The sequence below is a fragment of the Struthio camelus genome, chromosome 20, assembly GCF_040807025.1.
Source record: "Struthio camelus isolate bStrCam1 chromosome 20, bStrCam1.hap1, whole genome shotgun sequence".
Classification (NCBI taxonomy): Eukaryota; Metazoa; Chordata; class Aves; order Struthioniformes; family Struthionidae; genus Struthio; species Struthio camelus.
The window spans coordinates 13,118,811-13,138,690 of NC_090961.1; the positions used below are offsets into that span (position 1 = coordinate 13,118,811).

Below are 19,880 nucleotides of genomic sequence, written 5' to 3' on the forward strand. Positions count from 1 at the left end.
TTTTTAAACTGGAGAGCACAAATCCCTGATTTCCGCAGTGATACTTTCTTCTTGTGTTTGAGACTCATAATGGCAAAAGACAGTTAGATAAATGCTACTGTAGAATACCCTGGGAAGATGAGGTTTGCCAGTTTGAGCTCAGTGCACTGTGTTATTGGACTTAGACAAAGCATCTACTGTGATAAGTTATATATCACTTCATGCTCTGAAAAAATTTGGCCAATTTTCCCAACCTTGTTCTTCAGTCTTGCCAAGTGTTGGAATACTCCCAGAAAATATCTCCATCCTGCCATTATGGGACCAAGAGGTGTGAAAAATCTGGAAGCATATCAAAATTCTGTGTGGCTTATTTATTCAGAGCAAGTCCTTGGGCCTTTGCTGATCTGTAGGATGAATAATATTCAGCAATCCTGGGACTAGAGTTCGGTTAGACTGAAGAAGCCGCCGTAGCAATTGGCACAGAGGGTTTTCAAGGAAGAGCACAGACCTCAGAACAGAATTCACACTGAACTGAATCACCAGGCGGAAGGAAAAAGAAACACTATCTTAAAAAGAGAGAAAGGTGAAGTTACCTTAGTCTGTTAAGAAATTGTATTTTTTTTGGTGAATGCCCTGTCATGATTTTTCTCTCTGAATAAAGCCCATTTTAATGGGATTAGCCTTGCTGTTATAGCTCTTGAAAGAGAAAACTGTATGACATCCCCTGAGCAAGTAGTCATGGGGAGAAAAAGTACTTTAGGTGAAAGTGTCCTAGTTTTTTATATCAGCATACCTGGAGTGCTCGGCAGTTATGGGATGTAGTTGAAGAAGAGAAGGTAATTGATTTTAAAAAAAAAAAGGAGGAAGAAAAAAGTTCCGACGCTGCCGCTGTGAAAGTCTCCCAAAGCATCAGGCTACATCTAAACAAAAGAGGACCATAAACCAATCCGTGGCCCCAAAGACAAGGGGCAGTGACTGACTTGCATCCACATGGCCTCAGGCTACCTTTCTTCATGGAAGATTTGTCTGAAGTCAGCAGTGACGTGTGGAGTGACTGGATTTCTTTGCTAATACCATTCTGCAAGCACAGCAGCAGCGGATAATCAGCCAGTAAAAGCAGATTTTTCGTAACAGCCTTTAAGTGGCTGCAGTTGAGTTCTGGTGAGTAATGGGATTCAGTCTGGGTGCTGAGCTTTACATTCATACAGATGTACCATTATGCCATCTTTTCTAAATCCTCAGGCTTCCTGAAAGAGCCAGTAGATTAGGTGACTGATAGTTCACTTTTGCACTTTAACAGAGCTGTTGTTGTAGAGTATTACACCTTCTCTGTTAAACCTGGATTTCTGTCTGGGCTTGTGTTTCCTTCTGCCAAGAAACATTGATACCTATGTTGTGGTCAGCTGCTGGAGTGAAATCTAGTAACGTTCAAGCTGGGTTTACTGAAGAGGTAATATTTTGTACATAGAGCCTTTTCATCTCTGAAGTAGGAAGTATCATGTGCCCTGTGCATTGAAAATGTCTGTTGGTAACAGTTCATTTATCTGTTACGTGGCTCTGACTTGGGTGAAGGCTGGTAGGAGCGAATGTTTGGTTGTCCAGTGTTGTATTTTAAAAAAAAAAAAAAAAAAAAAAAGATCCCTCAGCCTCTTGCTTAATATTTGTTGAATATACTCTCTTTTCAGATCTGACTTTGAAAGGAGAGTTCACTTCTTACTTCAAGTACACATCTTAAGTATGGCAGTGTGAGTAGATTTTGGAAACATGATGAATTACTTCCTTCCGGGGTTACCTGATATAAATTTGGAAAGAATACCAATGCAGCAAATATGTTTTGGATCTCTATGTAATATTGTTGAGCCAGATCAGGATCATCTTGGATGTTCTTAGCTCGGAAGGAACTTGGAACTTAAAAGCAATAGTCCCTGCAAGAAGCCACCTGCCTATAAGAATAGGAATCTCAGTGCTGTGGAAGGTACATCAGTACCGATCATAGATTCATAAGGTAATTTCAATTCAAAGGAACATGGGGAGGTCTCTAGCCCATCCTCTTGCTCAGAGCAGGGCCAACTTCAAAGTTAGACCAGATGTTGCAGGGCCTTGCCTGGATGACCTTTGAAAATCTCCTGAAGATGGAAATTCCACAGCCCCTCTGGGCCCCTGTTTCAATGCTTTGTGACTTAAAATTTCTGAACAAGCTCCCCTCCCTCAGCCTCTTCTGCATCATGTACTCCAGCCCACTAACCATTTAGAGGCTCTTTGCTGCACTCTTTCCTGATTGTCAGTATTTCTCTTAAGCTGGGGGGCCAAAACTAGACACAGCATCCTGGTGTGGTCTCACAAGTGCTGAATAGAGGGGAGTAATCACTTCCCTTGACCTGCTGGCTAAAATGCAGCTGGGTGTGCAGTTAGCTTGATGAATTTTAGCAGACAAGCTATACATTTCTGCCATTTATAGTGATGTCCAGACTTCCGATTTAGACGTTGCGTTGGCAAGATTGTGAGAGCTACAGAGGAGAAGAAAGAAGCCAGATGCATCTTGTCTCACAGTATTGTCATAACCAGTTGTCACATCCTAGCAACTTCATTCAGATTGCCCAGTAACAATAAGCTCATTATGAGGAACACCAGTAGGGCTGCAAGTTGCCTTTAAGAGCTGACTTTGCCTTGATCAGTTTAAGTGATACCGTAAGTTAGGCTTGTCTGAATTGCCTTTTGAAAGACCTGTGTCTCCTAGTTGATTATACGGGGATACTGGGAAGCTGAGTCTCTTGACTCCCAAAGCTGAAGTTAGGTACTGTGAACATGCCCCAGGCAGCCCCATTGCCAAAGCTTTATTGAAAGAGAGAAGAAAGACCACTTCCCCACCATTGATGTGGTAATGCCTTCACAAACACTGAAGTGTGGCTCTGTCAATGACGCACTGATTGCTATCTGAAAGCCAGTCTACTGGAATATGAATGAAGACTGTTCTGTTCTTCACTTCATAAATTAGTGCATCTGAGTAGCCAATGCCCGTGTGTGTGTGTGTGTGTGTGTGTGTGTGTGTGTGTGTGTGTGTGAGAAAGAGAGAGAGAGAGAGAGAACAGTTCAAGTAGTGAGAAAGTAAGTCTCTCTTTCTGCCTTCTGTACATTGGCCATGTATGACTGGCCTGCTCATTTTACAAGAAACCCTGGTCAGAAGTAAGCATAAGAAAAATCAGCATCTTTTATCTGGGTGCCATCTGTTTTAAGACATCCGGAAGTCAGGAGCCCCCTTCTTTCCTGGAATAGGCTGTGACACTGGTCTGAGCTTGCGCTCAGGGTCCCTACTCCAATCCCATACATAAAGGATTTTCCTTACATGATGTACTAATGCAGTATCTCTCTATGTAGTACAAATGATACTAGCTTCAAAACAGCAATTTCGATCACAAAGCAACAAGGACAACAGGGCAGGTTGTTCCATGGAATCTATAAAACAAGGCAATCTACACACCACCTGTAACACTACAGTGATTTTAGAAATACCGTTGCTAGCCTCTGCTGCTTACAGTTGTTTTGTCCATTCAAAGTCCAGGTTACTTTTTCCCTTTTTGAAGTTGCTGGCTCTAAAATTTTCTACTTGACGTTTTCTTACACTAGAAGGATTTTTGTGTTGTTTCTGGAAGCACTTGAGAACAGGGGAAACTGGCCAAGACATTCAAAAGTTAAATTAAAATCTGACTCTGCAAATAACCAGTGTCACTTGTGTGAATAACTTCTCTCTCCAGTAAAAGATACGGGCGGAAAGTGGGGAATTGTATCAGACAGAAGTGCAAGAGAAATGCCACATGCAGAAAAACGTAATCTCGGGTTGGCAAGGGTGACTTTCAGAAAAGATATTGGATATTTGGATCCAAAATTATTGAAAGCAATAGAAGAATTGCTGACACTATGACTCAAGACCAGGGCATTGCTAAGCTTGCTCTATGCTGAATATTATGAGCTCAGTAAGGCATTCAGCTGGGTAAGAACAGGATTGACGGGTAAGCGATTTGTAGCAGTCATTTTGGAAAGCTTTGATCATGGTTTATTGTTGATGTTAGGATTTCTTTGTGTGCCTATGGATTAAAGAATGTATGATATGTCTAAAATTCTGAGAGGGTTGTAAGCAAGTCTTGTGGTATATATAATCTTTTCTTGCTTGGAGGTGTTGCTGATGTTGATCAGAATGACTGTGCTGGTTTCCTCTTCAAAAGTGTCCACGTACTGAAAACAAAACACGTGAAATGTCATCCCAAGTGAAATGTCTGTCTCCACATCTGTGCCCACATCTTCTGGGGCCAGAGTTTCCACATTCTTGCCTCTTGCAAAGCTGTTGCAATGGAAGCCTTTCCCCTTTATAGCAATGTTATTTTTTCAGTAAAAACAAAGCAAAGCTATTTTCCGTTTCAGAATGCAAGATGTAATATCTCTGGAGATTAGCCTTCTTTCCAGAGTTGTTTTTGTGGTTGAAAGAATAAATCTGTTATCATTAAAAGAGAAAAAACCTGCACCTCATTATTTCCAGAAATAAAGCTAACATAAAAGGATTTGTTCAGCATTGACTCTGGATGAATTGAAGAGCGATCCAGCCCCAAAGACTTTGTGTTATAGGAAAAAGGCAGAAAGACAATAGGATGGACACTGGGGAACTCAGAAGAGGGAATTGCACTGTGGTGTTAATAAGAAACTATGTTCTTTCTGGGAAGGATTCTGAAAAGTGGCCTTACAGAATAGACAGAAAAAGTTATTCAAGCCAGCTTCACATGTTAGGTGCTTGGTTGAGCTCAGCTGCATAAGGCAGAGACATGTGAGATGCATGTGAGATGTCTGGACTGGTATGGCCAGGAGAAGAGATCTGGGAAGGAAATGGGGCTTAGCTGAAAGGGAAACAGCTGAAAGGCTGTATATGGATTGCTCTAGGACAAAAATGGACTTTCATCTGATGGGTGTGGGCCTAGTCCAGTACTTGTGTGTGTTAACAGGGAAAGACATGAATTTAATTCTGAGAGTGCCCGACTGTGCCACCTATCAAGGTTGGTTCTAGTGCAGCATCCACGGGGTCAGGCGCGCCAGGGCCTGCCGGAAATTCAGCAGGGTCCAGGTCTCCAGGCACAAGTCTTGACTGCAGGTAACAGCCAAACAACCTTAGGTGGAGAGAGCACACTTCCTCCCTGTGCAAGAGCTTTCAGTTGTTTTAGAGGAGGGTGACAAGCCTTAATGTGATAGCCTATCCTTTCCAGCTCTCCTTCCTCAGTTCTCTCTCCTGCTTCTCTCTTGTAACTGAGCTCCCTGGTTAGATCGTGTCCCTCAGCCCAGCTCCTGGACCCCTGTCTCGATGGCATCAGCTCCTAGTTCTATCACCAGCCTCTTAGGAACAGCAGTAAAAATATTCCTGCACGCATCTATGAGAAGAAATGTGTATCGGCATTTGACAGAGTCTCAGAGGTGCAGCCTGAGTGCTGAGGCAGCAACTTTTATGGTCAGGCGGGCTTCTCCTGCGTGTGTCACCTGGGATGCAGAATTTCTCTGTGGCTTTCCTTCCAAGTCATAGTCTGCCCCTTCCTGCACCTCTCTGGGGTTTTTGGGGGGTTGTTTTTTCTTTCCTTTTACCTTGGGGCCATCGACAGGTTTGTTTCCTGATCTCTGCACGGGGTGTCTGCTTTGAAGACAACTTCTTACCTTTCAGTTACTAAAAGAATGCGAGGAATGAAGCCTGATGGCCCCCAGCATACCACACAACCAGGCTTTGTTTGTACATGCCATGGAGAAAAAGCAAGGTGCTTACAGTTCCTGGGAACAGCTGCTGACCCTGCAAGCGCTGTTTGCCTGGGCAGCCAAGGAGAGATGGCTGTGATACGTGTAAAAGGAGAGAGAGACTTAGTTGGCATCCAAGCTTTTCATTCTTACGGCCTTTTGCCGCACTAAAAAGCGCTTTTGGGTAGTGCTAACAACAATGTAGCAGTATAGCTACAAATCCTGATCTACCACGTAGAGTTTCAAGTTGTTTTGGCAATAAATTTCTCTTGACAATGTTAATTTTTGAGACAGATCCACAAATAAATCGATCAACAGAACTGGCAGTAGGAATGAGTTGCTGATATTGCGGCAGTGACTCCAGGATGGTTGCAAGCACCAGTAGCTTGGCTGGGGGGATGAGAAGGATTTTTCCCACCCCTCCATAGTGGTGTCACTGCATTCATCTTTCCTCTTGCAACTGCAGTGCTACAGCACTAGAGCAAGCATGTGGGCGTGCACCAAGTGGGTCAAGTAAAAGAGCACTGGTGAGTCTAACTGTCCCCATCAAGACTCCTATGGCTCCTCGTGCCGGTGTGGGCAGCGTGTTGTGCCTCAGCCACTCTGGGTCACAGCTGGGTGTTTGAGCTCAAACAGCAGCTGGCAGTGAGTTTGTGCTAGCACATCACAGGTTCTGAAGTGTGCCAAGGCATGGGCATCTCTGGGAAGGAGGAGCATCTTAAACCACTCTGGTTGCTGGGTGCATATAGCTCAGATTCCTACAGTGACACTTGAGGTCACTGTGTGTGTTTGTATCATGGAAACAGTAATCCATTTGTCAGGTCCACAGAGGCCTTGAGTGGATGCAAAGAGAGGAATTGCTTGCGCTCAGTTTTTCACAGCTCAAGTGACCACTCCAGGTTCTTTTTATAATTGATGGGGATAAAGTGTCACTTTCAGGTTGCACAGTTCATGCAACCTACTTGAGACACAGAATGAGACCAGTCAAACCCTGCTCCCCAGCAACAGTCCTAGCTAGGTCTGTGCTGACTGCAAAGGATGTTTGTCTGCATAGTGTACAGTTACATTTTGCCAGATGAGGGGACTCGGCACCCGTTTTAGCTGAGGGATGTACAGGGGAGCTGTAAGCAGATGAATGAGCATATTCCTCTCAGCGACCACCAAAGCCTTTTGCTCTGGAAAGCCTTACTGACATGCCTTACCTGGAGCCTGTGTGTAGCTGGTGAAAAGCACAAGCCCAGTCACCCATGCAGGTGCACCCAAGGCTTGAGGAGAGCCTGTGCTGCTGTCTCATCTGGAGGGAATGAGCCCTCCTATTGCCTCTCCCCGGATCCAGTCACCGTATGACTTCAGGGCCATGTGTAGGTGCAGAACAGGACTAAGGCAATCCAAACCCAAGGCCCGTCCATGATTAATTGCCTGACAAGCCCAAAGACCTCTACTCTCTAGTCAGTCATGAGTTCGGATTTTGCTTGATTTGATCAGTACCTGAGATAAACTGAATGATATGCTAGTCATCAGTCAGGCTAAATGGCATTGTTTTACCTTCATTTGTCTGGGCTACACCTGTGATCTTCAGATGAGCTGAACAATGCAGTTCAGAGCGGCCTTGTCGAGAACACGGAGAGCCTGGCTAGCTCTCTGTTGTGCTATGTGCTCTTCATCTACTGGCAGAAAAAAATGCAGCGCTCACTGGGTTTAAAGAATATCAGTTGTGCGGTGAGGGGAGTCTTGTTCCTTCCTCCACTTGTCCAAACCCCTTGGAGGGTGACGCACATAATGCTGTCTCCTGAGAGGGGGGTAGATGAAACTTGCTCTGACACTCTTCACTCACATTTGATTCCTTTCAGAACACGGTTGGAGAGAATCGGTGGCTACAAGGGCACCTGATACAGTTGCTAATCAGTTATAGTGATATGACCACAGCTGCGAGATGGGCTCAGCGCTGCAATTTGCCCAAGGAGATGCTGCCTTATGGAGTGGCTGATGAACTGCAAAGGCTTAAGATCCAAGAGAGGTATCTAGCTTATTTCATGCCTGTTCAATGTAGGTTGAACATCAAGGACTATGCATTTGCTTAAAATAATCTGCTGCAATGCTTCTTTGGGGAGATAATTTTGCAAAAACTTACCCCATTTCCAGATCATGTCTGTACTTGGTACATCTTGCATTTGCTCTTCATAAGCCTGGAAATGTCTGTGAAAGGTGCGTTTTAAACTCAGTCTGAGTATTTAGAAGCTGTATGAGATTGTTTCATGCCGTGGACAGGTCTTCAGATCTCCTTTGCCAGGTCACTAGCACAAATGAAATTAAATAAGGTGGGCAGGATGTGAGGATGCATTTATTTTATATAAGCTGGTTATATCTGTCTGTAAATTTTCCATATACTCTGCACTGCTCACTGTACTGGTATAATGCCTTCTGAGAGACTTGTAGCCAAGAAAATTATTTTAAATTTCCTCAAAAATTTCTAATTATATATATTTTTTTCTCCTTTGACAGCTCTTCAACCATTTTTAGCTCAGTCTGTAATTTTTGCCTCATCCAGAGCTCTCGGAGGTAATGAGGGTTTTTGACGTTTGGGATTAGATCCTGGAAGGGTCACATCGATTGAATTTGGAATAAAACTGTGCTTCCAGGCACTTAAGAAGCCTTTAACCCCTTAATTAGCCTTTGTCTCCTTTTTTCCTTAGGGCAGGTAACTCAGACAATCCCAATAATGCAGTGCCATGGTTCCTCTACTACTTTAAGACCCCTTGGGTTGTACACAGCAGATTAGCCTGCAGCAGCCAGAGTTCTTCCCCTGATGGTAGCTTCACTCTGTTGTGGGACCTCATCCAAGTACAAAGCCAGAGCTACAAAAAAAGAATTTGAAAATCCTTATCTTAGGAATATTTTTACAACTCAGAAGGTGATTTCAGGTGCAGGAATTGGGCAAACAGCCGCAGTCCAGGATCTTTGTGCACCTCTTGGTGCAGAAGGTGTAGAGGGAGAGGATGGAGGATGTGCTGAGGGAGGAGATGGGGCCAGGTTCACTGCTGTGCGCAGCCAAAGTTGTGGGAAGTTGACAAGACACTCTGAAAATTTAGGAAGTCCCATATGGCCGCCTAAACTATTAGGAGCTGTCAGGTCCCCACAGCAAGCTAAACTGGGCGACGTTACAGAGCTTTGCTTGTTGTTTTTCTGGTTCTGGGTATTCTGTGCTGTATCTCTTAGAGAAAACAGCCCAAGATCATCCCCTTGAAGAAAAGGAGTTTATGGAGCAATATCCCAGGTAGTTGCTCAGCTATGCCATACGCAAGAAGAAAAGCTGTGTTTGGATAAGCGTCTCATTGCAAATGATTTGCGGAGCTTCAGTAATTTGTTCCTATACTTACACGAGCGTGATGATGTTTCTGCCATGCTCCAGTGACTCTGTCTGCAAGCTTTTTATAACAAATTATTAAGAGACTGCTTTGTCTGGTACCCTTTTTTCTTTTATTTATTCATTTTTTTCTGCAGGAAGGCCTGCACATATGCAGGCTATTGCAAGTCTTGGGGAAATGCAGAGATGGCAGATGATACTGTCTGAGGGGCATATTCTGTTCATTCCCTGTGGACATATGAAAATAACTGTTTAAAGAATGGCGTAGTTATGCTGTTCAATGGCATAACACACGATCTAGCAGTGCCCAGTACCCGCTTACAATAAACATACTCTGATAGTTCAAAAAACATCCAGTCTGGTAGTTGCCGTACGCTTGTGTGCTCATGAGCCAAACTCATGCAAGGCTGCAAGTTACTGCAGTCTTTGGGTTCGGAGAAATTACACAATCACCTTGCTGGCCCGTTACAATCAAGAAAAGCAGCTTTTTCCTCCACTCGTTCATGAGTATCAATTAATCTAATTGGATTCAGTGCACAGAAGAGGACTTATGCCTGAATGCTCAGCGCAAATGCAGGAGATCTCTGGGCTGTGTGGTTTTAGTGCAAGCATAGCTCAAAGCCTTGTCATTCCATCACATGTTTTCAGGTAGAGTCAAGGCTTGTGTGAAAAATAGAAAAGAAGAAACAGACTCATAGTTTTCTGGGCCCGTTAATCATGTTATAATCATGTTATTCCAGAGTGTTGTCTTTGTCGCAATTGGCACCATTTGCCTGATGTCTCTTTTATCCTCACTGGTGAAATGTGGGGGTATTTTTTTTTCTTTCTTTTTTAACATAGAGATTGGTCTTTCTCGTTCAGAAACCAGGTGAAATCAGAGGAAAGTTTGCAGGAAAATCCTGACCACTCCCAAGGGTTAATTATTTACAACTTTGTGCAAGCTGATAGCCCATATCTTTAGCATCCTTCAAACATAGCCCATGGTACCAGTAGTACCAGGGAGTAACTTCATGTATGGAGTTCAGCCTTTCAGTGTAGCTGGAAATCTGAATCTGTCTTGAAATGGACTGTGCGTCCAGGAAGAGTTGATGGTGATACATTGGTGTACATTACCTATTTGGGGAGGCGTAAAGGCAGGAGAAAGTCGATGATTACTGCTTAGCGATTAGCAAGCTGGAACCTTTCTGCTCTGTGCTCTTAGGGCAAGAGGCAGAGGTAGGGACCCTCTTGGCATTGCTGTTGTGCAAGTCTGCATGCCCTTCCTCTTCTGCTACCTCTGCATGGTCCGGGCCTTTCTCCTGTTACTGCAGAACATGTGATTTTGGCCATGGGATTTGAATGCTTCCTCTTACCTTATGTTCTTAGTGCAGCACTCTCCTACTGATGTCATATGTCAGAATTGTGAACTCTAGCTGTCAGTTAAGATCTGTGACTGGCTGCCTGGTTAATGTTGCCCCCTAACTGTTGGATAGGAGACCCTTCTAAGAAGTGCAAACCTAGCACCTGAACAATGTTACCAGCACCCCCCAAGTTTATCATTAGTTTTTTTATCTCTAATATTACAATAAATTTCCATCTCCAGGAACAAGTGAATCTGCAAAAAGTACAGCTTTAATAACTGAAAACCATATTTCTGGGGCATAGATTGGACTAGAATTACTTAGAAGGCAGATGAGAACTGCAAGTGTATTAATATTCTTTTTAATGCTGATGATTTTGAACAGTTTGTGTGTTGAACTTCAAGGATCTGATCCTAGTGAAGATCACCTGCAGTGGTTCATGTTCAAGACACATGCACCTTCAGGAAATATGACATAGGTATATTCATCCTTGAAGCACTGTCTGCAAAGGCCCACTTGTCTCAGAAGTACGTGGCCTTCTTGGAGCACAGGAAAGCTCTTATCTGTATAAGACATGGTTCTGCCGAGCTCTGATGCAGCTGCATTGGTGGAGCTGCCCTCCTCTTCCTTCCTGAAGCTGCCCCCGCTACCTGGTGGGAACCAGAAGATTTTTGCATGAGGTGTAATTCCACAAAACACAAAGGGGTGATTAACAGGAGTGTGACCTAGCCACAAACTTGGGGCACCTAGTGAGATAAAAAACCAAAGAGGTCAGAAATATCACTTCATCTCTATACTCTAGGAAGCCTGCATCATGTAATGGATAGAGTGAAGGATGCCAAATAGCATGTGCAGTGCCATTCACGAGGAGTTGTGATGGATGAGTGAAGCCCTTTGTGCCTCAGTTTACTCATCCGGTCATAATACCTGCTACAGTAGCTGCTTTAAACTCTACGGAGCCATGAAACCTAACGAAACAGTGTTTTGTGCTGTACTATTGAATGAGCTAACAAAGCAGCAGGTTGTTCAGGGTGTTCGCACTGTCGAGAAACAAGGTGGTATCAGCATATAAATGACATCATCTCTGCCACTGGTTACACCACATGCCGTTCCTCAACTCTGCAGATGAGAGTATTCATGGAGACTTGAGACTTCACACCTTCATTAAATATTTTACACAAATATTGACTTCCCCATGCACACAAATCCCTGGAAAAGAATGTTTGTACAGTCAAAGCTGCTGTGCTACAAAATCAGTCATACAGTCCCCTAAACATAAGGTTAGTAAATATTTTCTCAAATAGTAAACCATTTCAACTCTCTATGGGAAAGAGTCTATCCAGAAATTCATGATATATCCAAAATAGCTGGATATTTTTTATTAGTCTCTTTCCTCTAATTGCATCATCTGACTGGGACACCATAGCAATGTGCTGACCTTCCAGTTAACAAGGCCATTTCAAGAGACTGCGCGTTTTGAAAAGAAAACGTGCTGTGTAAGATCCTGTTGTAGGAAATCAATTAGCTCATTTTTGCAGGCATCTTCCCAACAATCCCAGGGTTATTAATATACAGATCCTAAGCTTTTTTATATGGTTTCATCTGATGCTCAAATGGGGCAGCACAGGCCAGGCGCTCACTCTGCAATCTTCCCCTAAACATAGCAGATTTTGAAACTTCATTTCTAAACTGTTCCCATGTCATTCCCAAGCAACAAAGGGCAAATGTTCTCGTGTAGTTTTTGTGGACATTGTACAGGGAAGAGAATGGACTAGAAGATGCTCGATAGCAACAGGGAGATCCCCGAACCCTTCCCAAGTCTTGGCAGTATAAATTTGCGAGGCAGACTCACCCGTTCCTGGGTGGTAGTGATCTAAGTGTGGAGCAATGTGAGATTCTCTTTTTGAGACTGTTTCTGTCATAGGGAAACATGAAGCTCCTATATGAGCACCAGATGGTCTGAGATGATTCTTCTGCTATATCTTGCTCTATGGGAGCTAGCTGACTTCCATATTTACTACTTTTTGGTGTTCTCTGCAATGGGTACAGTGCATGTGCATGGTGAGGTCTCAGATGCAGTGCCATTTTTGTGATGATGTATAAAAGGAGTATATGAGTCAAGATGAAGGAGATAGAAATTATGAGGAAAATGAAAAAAGGGGAAAGAAGAGAAGGAATTGAGTGATGTTGGAAAACAGAGGGTCATGAGCGAAATTAGGGGCTTAAGACTTCCTGACGTTCCTCCAAGCCAGGAATCCCCCCATGGTTAAAGCTGTTGGATCTGGTTCTGTGCAGGGTAGAAGAGGCCGAAAAAGCAGAGAATTATGAAGAGGGTAAGAAGAAGGATTATTACCAGCCACCTATTCCACGGGCAAATATTCACTTTCTGCAGACGTGGGAAGAGATGCTGCAGTGCTGGGAAAAGGTGCTGAGGGTGAGTTTTACTGTGGTACGTACTTTGCAAGGTTGAGGAGCAGAAACTCCATAGCAGACTGGTGTGCAGGTTGTTTGTGCGTCACTGCCATCAAATGTCTCTCTCCCCAAGTCAGGGGCAGCTGCTGCGAGAGACAGTGAGGAGGCCTAAAGGCTTGTCTGACTGGGGAACAGATTGGGAATTGCCACACCAGGAAAAGTCCCCACAGGGGGTAACTCTGCTATGCTGTGCTGTGAAAGTCCCTTTTACTATGTAGTAGCTCACACATCAGTAAAGAGATGCAGTTATTCGAAAGGAAGCATTAATGTTTAGGAGTAGTGCCCCCCCAGGACAGGATCGATTTCTCAAGAGCTGGTCCAGACCAACCAAGTGCAGACAATCTGTAAACAAAGAAGGCCTGTTGTCTGTGTTGCAGCCTGGACAGGTGGTGGGCATTGACATGGAATGGAGGCCTTCGTTCGGCGTTGTTGGGAAGCCACGCGTCTCCCTCCTTCAAATCGCTGTGGGTGAGGAGGTGTTCCTTCTGGACTTGCCGCAGCTTCTTGAGCAAGCTGAGAGGGAGGATGAGAAGGAGAAGCTTTCCCATTTCATCCAGAGGCTCTATTTGGATCCAGCCATCACTAAACTCGGTAACTTGCTTCTCCTCTCCCTTGCTTATGTATTTACAGTAGGTCAGCCTCTTTTACTGTCTGAAATTCCTAGGCCTTGTTGGAGTTGTCAGCTTTTGTAGCCCTGGGTATTCAAAGATTGCTAGACCAGGAAGTAGGGTGAACGATGGAATGATGGAAATGTCCCCATTTCAGGCCAGATCCAAGGTTTCTGAGTTAGCCCAACCTCCTCAGACTTGGGATTGCCTTGGGGTAGCTCTATACCAAGCCCTGGCTTGCACCCAACCTTGAGCGGACTATGCCAGTTTGCCGTCCAGAGCTTTCTAAATTTGTTTGCCCTGTCCTGAAGCCACTGTGCTGGACAGAGGTCTACAGTTTAGCATGCCTGGGTTTAGATTCTGTCCAGAGGTTTTTAAGGGGGGTGTTAAACCTTGACTTCAAGGATATATTCATAATTATCCGGTGCAAGTTGCTGGAAGCTGAAAACTTCTCATGGAGCTGCTCTGTTAGCCTTTCACTGGTCCAGCAGATTTTAACTCAGTTGAGAAGTGCAACTTTAGAAGCTATGCAAGAATATGCAGCAAGCCTTTTTCATCCACCTTTACTCTCTCAATCTTGATCTGCAAGAGTTTGTCTTAGAAATGGGAGAGATGGGTGGCTGCCTTTTTCTCTACCTTGAACAATCTTTCCACCAAAGTTTGTACATATGTTGTGAGCATTTTACCTCCAAACTAGAGGAAGCTGCAGTGAATTAGCCATGATTTGAGCTTTTCTAGCTGTTTGATTTGGGGGTTGTTTCTCCAGGTTATGGGATGTCTGGAGACCTTAACAGCCTTGCAGCCACATGCTCTGCTTTGAAAGACATGGATAAGCAATCTCAAGGTGTAGTGGACCTACTCACAGTAGACAAACAAGTAAGGATGGACTTTTGAAGATATTGAAAATAATTTCTCTTGCCTTTGGTAGATAACTGTCATTGTTTCAAAACACTTGTCTTTTTGTATCCTATATTGGCAGGGAAATGGCTAAAGGAGTTAGTTAGTAGACCTCTTCCACTGGTTTCAAGGATAGTGTGATTCTTTAAGGAAAAACAGAAGCATTTTGTTTTTGTCAGCTAAAAAGTCAGAGCTTGATATTCTAATAACTTTTTCATAGCCTATATAAAAGCTATGAAGAAGTGATTGAAATGGAGACAGGGCTCTGTTCAGCTAGATTTGTAGAGAACTCGCAGTGTTTCAGGAGAGCTGTAGGTGGATGCAGTACAGGAATTTCTGTAGCCGTCTCTGGGTTAGAACACAATAATTCTTAGCTGTCTGCAGAAATGATAAGGAGAAACATTTCAACAGGTAAAATTTGCAGAGTGTGTTTAAGGCTGTGGGTTGGGATGAACCCAGACTTTCGGGACTGATAGCTTAACCTGGGAAGTGCTGTGGAGTCTGAAGTACTTACCAGTATCCACGGTCTTGATTTTATCTGAGGTGTAGAAACTTCAGGAAAGCCATTGCCTCCTGTGTTGCAGGAGCCCCTATTCTCTCTGGAATCGTGAGGGAAAAGATGCTGAACTGTTGCTGCTGTTATTTTTTTGAGGTTGTCTCTGACAGCCTGCGGTGTGACTGAGCGCCCTGCAAATCCGAGAAGTCACAGTCACAGCCCCATTGCTCTGATGCAATGCTGTCAGACAACACAGTTGTTCTCCTTCCCTGGTTATGAAACAGATTTCCTTCCAGCAAGGGTGTTTGTTGAACAAATAACCAGACTCTGTGTATATATCTAATGCCATCGCAGCCCTTGTCTGAGACAACGGAATACAACGTGCCATGCAAGAGAGAAAGATGATAGGGTTGCTGCATGGCTCCACTTACTGAAATAGAAGGTGTTGCAGAAGTTGTTTTATAACCATGTGTTTTGCGTCTTTCTCCTTTCATTAGCTGCAGAAGAGCTCCATTGACTGGAAGAAGAGTGGCCGGAAGGTCAATGTACTGTCCCCAGAGCCGAGCTGTGAGGACAGAGCATTCAGGCAGCCGGAAAGAGGGCTGAGCCTGTTGGTGCAACATGTACTGGGGAAACCTCTAGATAAAACGGAGCAGCTGTCTAACTGGGAGAAACGGCCTCTCCGGGAGGAACAGATCCTCTATGCAGGTGTGGTCACTAACTCCGTGGCAAGGTGCTCCAGAGAGTCCGTTACAGACCCTGTTTATCTGCTGTCTGTCACCGGAAAAATCGTTAAATAGCAAACAGAGAAAATGGCTTTGCAGATTAGTTCCTGTTCAGAGAAGCCAGCACATGTTTCATTTGTCCTTTTGCGGACGGGACGTTAATGGTTGAAGTTTAAACTGTCCAGTGATTCATTATTTCCCTTATGAAAGAATTCCTGTGCTTGGCTGATTCTATCTGATGAAACATCATCTCGGTGGAAATTCCTCTCTATAACTGAAAAGGAAGAAAGTCCACTTCCTTCTGCCTCATTTCGCCACACGGCCTTTCTCGGAAACAAGTATTGTGTTCATTTGCCATAGCGAAGTGCTTGTTAGAGGAGGGTTAAAAGAGGGTAGACGTGGTGTCAGAGACTGTAGTACGGTCTCAGCACTGTGGAAAGAACAGTGGAGTTTAGTGTTGATTACCCCAGAGTCAGAAGTCTGGGTCTAAATATTTTCCTGAGGCATCAAAGGACAGTCTACTGAAGCGAACCAACCCTTTGTTAAATTCAGCTATCCTTGAAGTTGACACAGTTCCCACAGAAGTTAATCACCAGGACTTGTAAAACTGGCTTGGAGACTTAGAAAGTTCCCGTTGCAAGGAACAGAGGCCACATGTCAGTGTGTGTGGGCAAGCGATTGCAAACAACTCAGTTATTACTTTTTAAGATACCACATCTAATAGGGAAGTTACCTTCCCATAACTGCGATGCGGTAATAAACCGTGCGTGCAAGCTGCTGCTCTGTAACAATGGAGAGTAAAATGGATTGGCTAAAGCTACCCTACGTGGCGGTTTAAACAGGCCCACTTTAATTTGCATTACATTAGGGCTCAGAGACGGCATCTCAGCAGAGGGCCTGTCACTTTTTCAGCTCCTCTGCCTTGACTCTTTGTGTTCATGTGTTTCTACCCGGCAAGGAAAAAATCTCAATGTGAATGGCAGCCCCTTTATGCGAGGCTGAATTTGATTCTCTGCCTTAATTACCTGAAGGCAAAACGGTATTGTGTATTGCTCTGAATTGGTCAAGTGATTGTGCCAAGGCCTGTTAGATTATGATACTGAATAAGTAAAAGAGTACAGAGTAAGTTGCATCTTCACAGGATGTTTGCTTTCAGTAGCATTTACAAGGGTGAAGGCTCTTCCTTGCATCAAAAAAGTCTTTGTTTTACTTTTGGATGAAACCACCTGATGCTCATGTTCTGTTCTTTTAGCTTCGGATGCGTACTGCTTATTGGAGGTCTATGAGAAGCTGTGCAAGGATCCAGCAAGCTTTGGTCTAAGTTCAAACCTGACTGAGAGTCTGATGGGAAAACCAAGCATAAAACCCAGGGCAAAGAAGCAGCTGAATAAACAAGAAGTATCATCATCTTCTGGACAGGTTTGTAAACATCTTCAAAGAGCTGCGTGTTGCTTGAGAGCCCTTCAAACCACATGTTACCTTGTCTCTCAGTTGTACTATTAGCTGTGCCTGATATGCCTGTTTGTAGTCCATTCTCAGGACTATTGCAGCAAACATCTTCCTCACTCCTCCCTTTTACTGGTAAGATAAAGCTTTCCCCTTTGGGTGCCTCAGTTCAGCTTTCCCTGCAATATTAGGTTCATTTGTCGTAAATAATAATAATATGATATTAGGTTCATTTGTCACACACATCTATGTGGCAGAATCCAGTTAACCTTACTGGCAGGGGCACCACTTCCACGTTTCCTCATTGTTGTGTGTTTGAACTCTGTGGCCTAGGTGTTGCATTAATTAGGTTTCAAAACTCTGACTTCTCTACTTTTGCTTTAAACTGAGCTTCCACACACTAGTTTCAGGTTGGGAATGCCCCCTTTATTGCAGTGGGAGTAAAAGTCTGCAAAAGTAAAAAGAGCCCTTTTCCTGATGGTTTGTCTCTGTCTCCCTGCCTACCACCAGGTACTCCATGACTGGCATTGCCCTGCAACATGTATTGTGGCAGAGCCTTAAAACCCAGCTGGTGGTAGCTTGGGGTTATGTGACTCTGCTTATAGATCTTGCAATGTGACTGGTCCCTCTCTCTTAGTAATAAAGTAGGTACGTGTTTTACTTTCAAAATGCAACCATCTGGTTGTTTATGGACCTATGAAATTATTAGTGGAAAACTGATTTTGTTGATTAATGGACAAGGCTTACTATGGCTGTTTATCCTTCAAAGTAGTCCCAAATGTGTTTTTAGCTCCTGATGTCAGTAGTACCTTCCATGGTTGGAGTGAGATGCTATTGATGATACCTACCTTTTCAGAATCCTCCTATCAAGTCAGTGTAAATGTGTGATATTCTGTTAGTCTTAGTGAAACACACAGCTGCTCAGTAGTTTCCCAAGCGCACCATGTGCATGGAAATGTTGTATGTCACAACACATTTGACTGGCTGCTACAGAGATGGGAAAAGTAAGTACTTCAGGCTTGAATTACCTTGTGAACTCATAGGTCATCTTTGTATACTGTACAGTCAAATTCATTAGCCGAGAGGTAGTTAGTAAAACCTGGACTGGGACACAGAAAAGCAGAGTTCTCTGCCTGATTCGACTTCATGCACGACTCCAAGCTCTCTTTCCCTGTGTTTCCTGGTTCACTCTGTGAAGTGGGGCTAATGACGCTGTCCTCCTTTGTAAGCCCTCTGAGCTCTACTACCATAAGACATGAAAAAAAAGCTAGATATGATATTGCTGGCCATTGAATAATCGCCAGTTAAGAGCCGACTGCTGCTCTTTTACATCTCTTTGAGCAGAAGCAACACCATGGGGTTAGTGTCTTCTGACTAGTTTGGCGCTGAAGGGTCAGCTTCATCCATTGTCATGCGCTCTGTCTCAGGGCATATCTGTATCTGCCAAGGTCCTTCCAGGAGCCAGTGATGGTTCAGTCAGTCCATGTTATGCTGCAGAGCTTTGAGTATATACCAGCCTTTGGGAGATGCAGCATCATGCAAACATGCATCTATGATGCTCATAGATCTGAGCAAGTTCCTGCAGTCAGCCGAGGTGTATCTACATTTTGCTCCTCAGTATTTCCAGGCCTGAGTTAACTCCTGCATAGAAGGTGACAGTGTCCCTCAGTCTTTCCAGCTGATTCAAGTTCCTAGAGGCAAAGCTGAACACTAGAAGTTCTTTAATAACTTCCCTTCTCCGTGAATTTAGCTCTTGTACTTCTGGGAGTCTCCCAAAGACAAAGTATCCAACTGCAGGAACTTCCCCAGTAGCAGACATTTGAAATAAAACAAACAGAATTCAGGCACTATCTATTTTTAAACTTCCAAAGATAACAAGGTTGACGTGATTGCTTTGTCTACCTGTTTCTCTTTCTGTCTGACAGATCCCCTTTCCTAGCAGTAATTTATTTGACAAGGGAATAGCAGTCTTGGAGATGAATTTCTGTGACTTCATGAAAATTGATGTTTGGGTAGAGCAGAGAAGGCCAAGTTAGCGTTTCCCCAGGGAAAGGCCGTAAATCTTGTTTTGTGTGGCCAGTTGATCAATGTCAATTGGCCAGCAAGTGAATGAATAACTCAGAATTAGCCCCATCATGTGCTGCCTCCTGCCCAAGTAGTACTGGTAGTTCATGTGGACGGGTCTAGGGGACATGAAGGGGAAGCCAAAGGTATTGCAGAGCATGGTGAAAATTATAATGCAGGTGGCGGAGGGCAGTTGGATTTGTCATGGTGGGTGAATGCAGGGAGGCAAAACACAAGTGTATTGGAAATCAACCTTCTGTTCTGGTGCTTACAGATCTGTTGTTTTTCTGTAGCAATGCAAAGGGTTTGATGAGGAGGCTTCGTGTTCCCCTGATCCCATCTCCCCAAAGGAGTTCAGTGTGGTGTGTGATAACATGTTGCAAGGCCTTGGGCGCTATCTCCGCTGCCTTGGTGTGGATGTCCGGATTCTGGAGAATGAAGATGACCATAGGAAAGCTGCTGAGGTTAGTCGTGTGTGCGCATGTTTGTAAATCCCATCTGCCCTCCTTGGAGAAGGCCTGCTGCTTCACGAGTAACTGCACTGATTAGTTACTCACAGCGAAGGCAACACTGACAGCAGATTGGTGGGACGTACTCAGCACATGCTTCCTCCTGTGCCCTTGCTGATATCCAGTTCTCAGGTTCAGTCCTAGAAACTGTGTGATGTGCCAGGTGGTATTTCCTAGTCCCTACATTAGTGTATGGTTTTGGCATTCCATTTCCAGGAGA

At 44.1% G+C, this 19,880-nt stretch overlaps 1 protein-coding gene across 20 annotated transcripts in view; it reads left to right on the plus strand.

Moving 5' to 3' along the window:
* Positions 1–19,880, plus strand: part of EXD3 (exonuclease 3'-5' domain containing 3) — a 340,424-nt gene that overhangs the window by 139,590 nt on the left and 180,954 nt on the right. For 18 of the 20 annotated variants that reach the window (XR_011135616.1, XM_068914390.1, XM_068914384.1 and 15 more), the window contains 7 exons: positions 7,590–7,756; positions 12,739–12,877; positions 13,293–13,506; positions 14,290–14,399; positions 15,414–15,624; positions 16,894–17,060; positions 19,445–19,615. Coding sequence is in view for 19 of the 20 variants with exons in the window: in XM_068914390.1 (XP_068770491.1) it covers positions 7,590–7,756; positions 12,739–12,877; positions 13,293–13,506; positions 14,290–14,399; positions 15,414–15,624; positions 16,894–17,060; positions 19,445–19,615 (1,179 nt within the window). In the remaining variant the exon portion in view is untranslated. The remainder of the gene's footprint in view (positions 1–7,589; positions 7,757–12,738; positions 12,878–13,292; positions 13,507–14,289; positions 14,400–15,413; positions 15,625–16,893; positions 17,061–19,444; positions 19,616–19,880) is intronic. The other 2 variants (XM_068914391.1, XM_068914392.1) reach the window with 1 other exon arrangement.